At 43.0% G+C, this 6,481-nt stretch overlaps 1 protein-coding gene across 1 annotated transcript; it reads left to right on the top strand.

Moving 5' to 3' along the window:
* Nucleotides 1–5,119: 5,119 nt before the first annotated feature.
* Nucleotides 5,120–5,915, top strand: LOC131292891 (uncharacterized). Its single transcript, XM_058320985.1, has 2 exons — nt 5,120–5,341; nt 5,412–5,915. The coding sequence occupies exons 1-2, from the start codon at nt 5,120–5,122 to the stop codon at nt 5,913–5,915; spliced, it is 726 nt and encodes a 241-aa protein (XP_058176968.1).
* The last annotated feature ends 566 nt before the right edge of the window (nt 5,916–6,481 follow it).

Here is a 6,481-nt window from a genome sequence, read left to right as displayed (position 1 = left end):
TACCAGGTGCGCACATTTTTGCAAATCTCTTTGTCACTCGACGACCGAAAACACATTTGCGCACATTTTGACAGTTGACTGACTAACTGACAGCATTTAACTGTTTGCAAAGGTTGCAGTACCCGGTTGCATGTGCTGTAATTCGGTTCAAGTCCCTGTCTATGATAAACCTCCTACTAACCGAGCTGCTTGATAGACGCGTTTGATTTGGTTTTTTGGTAACATTTTGGAATGCTACAGTGCTTTTGCATTTATATCGTTGGGGGCTTCAGTTGAAGGGAGACATCCTTCGCGTCAAGATCAGACACTGGTCAAACAGGGAGAGGGTCAGATTATTTCGTTATGTTTGATCCCGCAATTCATATTTGTATTTGAACCAGCTTACCGCTCGGCAATTGACAACACCATATACCTTCTGCAGAAAGACCTAGAAACTGTAACGGGGACGGCATGGAACCAATTCAATGGGGCGGTAGGGGAGTCAGGGACTGCCGACGGGCCATGTACCTGGCCTTAAACACCTAGTTGTTAATAAATTGCTTTCTCCTTATTCCTGTTGTCTCATTTGTTGATACTTTCGGCTAATGGACTTTTTGGTTGGACTAGTTTTTTTGTGTGCTATTTAATCATCTCGAATTGAAGCATTGATCTTCCGCAAAGTACAACAGGTTGAATGTTCTCGACCAGAAGGTTACTGCTGCTATCAGAGAAATTGGGGTTTTTTAAGGTTCTCGTTTTCTTCCAATACCGCAGCAATTTTGTTAACCTCTCGTGCGACCGCTTTTGGGACGTTTCACTTACCAGCAATTACCACATGCAAAGGCTCTGAAGACCCCTCCCGAGTAGGTTAAACAACCTAACTTGGTAGCTCGGAGAAGGCTGGAATGAGCGGTTTATTTTTGTTTTGCTAATTTAACAGAAGAAAAGGAACAAAGAGTAAATCGTGGATCTTGCAATGGTAATCCAAGAGGATGCAGAGGGTTCTGTTAGCGTTCGTTGCCGATATGTGATGGCGCCAGCACATACCCACATTTGGCTGGCGCCAGATCAGCCTGATCAATCTGATGGCGGAAGGTACTCATAAGACATGTTAGAAAGGACATTTTCCATCCGGGAACAACCGTCAGCAACATAAAATCATATATTGCTCGTTCTTCGTGTAATATGATTTTGAAGGATTTGTAGGGCTTATCTCATTCACTGCAAAGCCCTTCAGGTTGAATGGGGTGGACCCAGCTGATGATAGGGTTACGCTTCGTTCGTGTTAAGCTGTGAGAGTAGAAAGTGGAACGCAAGCGGAAAGAGAATGCTGAAAAAGGGATGGAACGAATATACAACTGGTTTGTGGTTAAGCTACAGGTACGGGAAGCTTGGTATGACTACCTGTCCCAGGATTTGTTTGACTCATTTTCGCTCATTTCATTTTCAAAAGGGTATTTTCTTTACGGCATCGGGAGGTTTGCGAAGCGAGAAGGGTTTTTGTATTTTGTGTTCTTCATGACCTCTTGGTCTACTCATCTGTTTGCTCGTTCTTCGCTCGATAACGCCCATAGGGCTTTCCAACACCCGGAATTAGGAACTAAACTCTGGCGCGACGTATCATTTTTCCGTCGACACTAGGGATCAACCTAGCGTGACAAAAGGTATGTGCGAAAGATTTACGCTTGAGTGCGATTTCAGTGATAAGCAACAAATGCAGTTATTAATAATAGCAGCTTATTTTTTAAGGATCCACAGTTTTTAGTTTTAGTAAACATGAATGCTAGCATATCGATGAAAACTAACCAGTTATACAGGGTGGGGCATAGAAATTTGACGATGTGAAAAAGCCACCAAGTTTCAAAGCATGATTAGAATGAGATGACAATAAGCTCATAAAAAATGATTTCAAAATTTTGTTGTCACACAAATGCAACCCTTCAGGCGAGAGCGTGAGTCTAACTTATCGCTGAGGGATGATGTACCATGCGCCCTTCTCCAAATTTTGCTTCCTGCTCGTTTTTAATGAGGTCTTCTCAATTCTATTTTATAAAAAGTTAGACTCCTGACTCTAAAACTACTCAACACCATCGATAGACCTCCTGTCGATATGCTCAGAAGAGTTTATAAAAAAAATCAGGAAAAGGATAGCAAGGAATTTATTAAGGACAGCATTTTCCAGATATTGTTTTGAAAATGACATGAAATAACATTACATTTAATGCAATGGATGAAAAATAAACAGTAACAGGATAGATTTGTATTTCTTCTTATTGTCTTCTCAAATCATTAATATCTCCTGCCCCACGCTGTACAACAAGAAAAGTTCATACAAAATACACAGATAATGAAGTTATGGAGGCCAATTGAACAGATATACCAATCACATAGTGCACATAGTTCATAGTTGTGGGAAGTTAATTTATCTACGTTTGTGAAAAAATTTGCAATACTTAAAATAACTGTAGACTTCTTAGTGATGGTGAAACTGAAGAAACTGCCCTTGCTTGTAGAAAATTTATATTTCTGGGAATGAATGAAAAAATTGTTACCATCTTTGTTACAAGCTGATGTGTTTTAGAATTAACTTGATATATACATAACCTAACCACCATTCTATTGATTACTTAAAATAACTTATTAGAATGGATAATAAATTTATGAAGGTTGGTCATGATAAACATGTTGTTTTATTAGACATTCAGTAAAAACATAACCCATTGGATGATTATGCAAAGTTTTTCATATTAGATTTCTTCACAAATCGTACATTACGACTTTTCTCTATACAACAGTTTGAATCCGTATCTTTCTTCACACCATCCAGACAGTCAGTTTATTGAACAACGAACTGCTAAATGTTGCGTAAAGTAGAAAGAGAAGCATACGTGAATTTAATTTTCTTCCGGCAGTTTCCAAGCTACACCCCAGTTCCCGAGGGAACTTTACTGGGATTTGCAAACAAATGGCTCACCGGAGGCCAAGCAAACGCGCGAGTGAATTGGCAGTGGCGGAGGCGTATTGAGCGGAAATCGAAGAAAAAACTTTTTCCCTTCGATCAAGAAGAAGGAATCAGAGGAAAAGGAAATTTGAATTTTCAACAAATTCACACTTGTAAGTTGTTTCGACTGAAAGACTGGTCCGGATGGCTTAACAGAGACGGGATTGTAGTATGTGAATATATGTTATATTTTTATCGCTCATCCGCACATCGGAGTGTCGGTCCGGAAATCTGTTCGGTCTTTTAAGACTTTACGCAACGAATGCAGACGAAAAACTGTTTTAAAGGGTTTGAGCGAGAACTGGTGCAGAATGTACACAACCAAGTGGAATACGGAAACATGGCGGTATTTCACATTATCTAAGTAGAAAAGGATAGAAAATAAATATTGCATTAGTTATACAATAAAACACGCACGAGTTACTGAGGAATGAATAGTGACTTTTATTACGGTAAAGGAAAAAATTACGGTGTAAAAAACGATACACACTAACTAATATACTTAAGTGGCGCTACAACCGCTGAGCTTTACGAATGTAATTTATAAAAAAGATATCAGCAGTTAATATATGACTGACCAAGTATTAAACTGACTAAAGAATGTAAGTAAACAACTTTCAAAGTTAATTACATAATCTAATGACATGATATGGTACGAATTATCAAATCGGAATTTAAACAGTTACAATAAATTAAAAAAATAGTAACAGGGGGTCCGCGACAGCCGAGCGGTAGCGCCGGTTAGAAAATCGACCCATGAGCGCCGCCGGGGCTCACCACCTCGACGGCGTGGGTTCGAATCCCAACCGAGACCGGACCCTCCCCTGTACGAGAGGACTGACTATCCACGTACAACAGGGAAAACAAGTCTCGTAAGCCCTTAACGGGCAGGCATGACCAACAACAAGGTCGTTACGCCAAGAAGAAGAAGAAGTAACAGGGTTTAAAGTAAGATTCATTTTCCACGAGTCTATCTTCTTCTACGCTCATCACGCTAAAACTTGAACGAAGGAGGGGAAACATCATTCACACTTTCTCCGAGCAATAACAGCGGGTGCTTGTGGGCAAAATATGAGGCACTAGAGTATGTTTCGATCGACCGAAACCGAAATTAAAATGTAAACAGTAAAGAGAAATACTGTTGCGATTTCACCATGCAGTTCTTAGGCTCTGTCTGTGTGCACATCTACTCTCTCGGTTACCGCTTACATATGAGAGTAACATGTGAGGTTTTTTTTGTACCCCGATGATTGCACGCTGGTTGCGCAAGGCGAAGTGGAAGTAATTGAATTAATCTGCACACCATGCATCATGTCGTGCTTGGCACTGAGTTTTGGGCAAATGAGCATAAATGCAACTAAGGGGAGAATATCCCCGGGAGAGGAAGAAAGGTGCCCACCACCGTTCGCATATTTCACGCTCGTCTGAAGGAGTTCCAGATAAGGCAGATAGCTTGACGTGTAGCTTGCTTTTGTGGGTGAGCTTCTGCTAGGTGAAAACGTATCTAGCAGCGCCTGTACTGGTTTGCGATGCAGTTGCATGCATCGACCGTGCATGGCATGCAACGAATGGACAGCGGCCCTTTCTTGGGCCCGAAGTAAAGGTGTGTGTAAGGAGGCTCCCTCCGTTGGACTGCTCGCCTCGTTCCGTTCCGATTTGTATTGCGCCAAATAGCGACGAATCGGGGTGTACATGGGGTTGGTAAGCAAATCGGACGGTATGGAATGTGAGCTCGGGCTCTTTCTTGGATGCGGCTGAAAAAACACCAGTCGATCACGGCAAGCTAATGAGTGAAGATGATACACCGTTAAACGGTATTTGGCAGAAGCAAGAGGAAGTGAAGAACATGGGTAAGGGCAAGATGAACGGCAAGAGTAAACTAGTGGGTAAAAGGGAAAACTTTTCGCTCCCGGGCCGTGTTGGCAGTTGATGCAAGCAGAGCATTGAGACGCATTTAAAAGCCGACGCTAATCAGTACGCTCAGCAGTTGCAGTTCGGTTATCAGCAGTGTAGCATCGCTAGCGCAGCAGCTTGAGTAGTATCAGTCTGGTTCGTTCTCTGTGCTTCTAGAGTGTTCTAGAGAGTCTAGTGGTGAGGAATTAAACGAGCTTTCCGTTAGCACCAAGCAGTTTAGACAATATGTGCAACCGAACGCTGATTGCGGAGCTGCTGCTCGTGATCGCCTTGGCGACGTGTGTCCTAGGTGCTTCCGGTAGCTGCTCGTGGCGCGCCAGCAGCAGCTGGTTCGGAGGAGAAATTTGTGTCTTGCAGAAAGTCTACGACGATTGCCAAGAAACAGCCGACTTCTCTGAGTGCCTCAAGCAGAAGGCCCTGTCTTCCATTTCCCGAGCCATTGATTTGGTAAGTAAGACCAGTTGATTCGGCGACGCAACGGACTTGTAATATCCGGATGATTGTGTATGCGGAACAGGATTCAATCCAACTGGTCGATGGAGTATCGCTCCTGAAGCAGAAAACTCCGGTTGCCGAGGACAATGTGAGCGTCATCCCCGGATTATCGGATGCCCGATCGATGGAAGGCCTCAGCGGAACGGATAAGGCGCTGGTTCAGAAGATCGACAAATTCCTCAAGAGCCACACCATCAGCTTCGATCTTTCCGAAGCGCGCGGAAGTGGTAACAAGAAGAACGGCAGCCGCTATGTCATTGCTGCACTTCTGACGGCCATGGGCATTGCTGGACCGATCGGTTTGAAGACGCTCGGTGCCATCGCATTCAAAGCTCTGGTTATTAGCAAGGTAGCGCTGACCATTGCCAGCATCATGGCCCTGAAGAAGATCTTCAAAGCCGACCACCACGAGGAAACCAGCTTCCAGGTGCACACCGGTCACGACAACCGTCGGGCAACGTACTTCGTGCGTCCAGTGCGAGCCAACGATCCATACCGGTACTACTACGAACAACCTGCTCACTAACGCCCGCCAACTAGGATATCGAAACTTGTCCAGCAGCCAGAACTTCCAAGAACCTACCATATTCCATGCCATCCTAAAGACGGCATTCGAATCATCCTACCAACTGTTATAGACACCATTGAATTAGCCGATTCAATCGGTTCAATTCAATCGCAGGGATAAGCGGGGTTGTTTTCAACATACCACGGCCGGATCCACGCGTCTTTCTTGGCATAAGGTCTCGTCCAAGAAAAATACGCGTTAATTTATTTTGTTCGTATATTTATTTATTTATGGAACGTGCAGGTAGAAGAACACTTGGCAATAAGCAATGCCCCGAAATCCCGTAATAAAAACGTGTGGAAATAAGAGGAAAAGTGCAATAAACATTCGTAAAATTAACTTTGGTCGATAATGTTTCATTATTCAATGGTTATTAAAATGTTAACGTATATTTACATAACGTTAAATAAAGTTAACGGAATTGTTTCCAGATTAAGGAGCAATTCAAGGTCACTAAAGTATGATTAACATACACGAAGCCACTGATGTGCCCCACTTGTCGTGAAACTTGCTCGTACCGAAAA

Source organism: Anopheles ziemanni, unplaced genomic scaffold (assembly GCF_943734765.1).
Source record: "Anopheles ziemanni unplaced genomic scaffold, idAnoZiCoDA_A2_x.2 scaffold_12_ctg1, whole genome shotgun sequence".
NCBI classification, from domain to species: Eukaryota; Metazoa; Arthropoda; class Insecta; order Diptera; family Culicidae; genus Anopheles; species Anopheles ziemanni.
The sequence above is the reverse complement of the archived record's forward strand: the minus strand, read 5'-3'. Positions and strand labels throughout refer to the sequence as shown.

What these genes read in the sequence shown, in the direction of transcription:
- LOC131292891 (XM_058320985.1), top strand. Translation starts at nt 5,120, where the DNA reads ATGTGCAACCGAACGCTGATTGCGGAGCTGCTGCTCGTGATCGCCTTG. An exon ending in TTTCCCGAGCCATTGATTTG is followed by an intron (nt 5,342 to 5,411) that starts GTAAGTAAGACC and finishes TATGCGGAACAG; the next exon opens with GATTCAATCCAACTGGTCGA.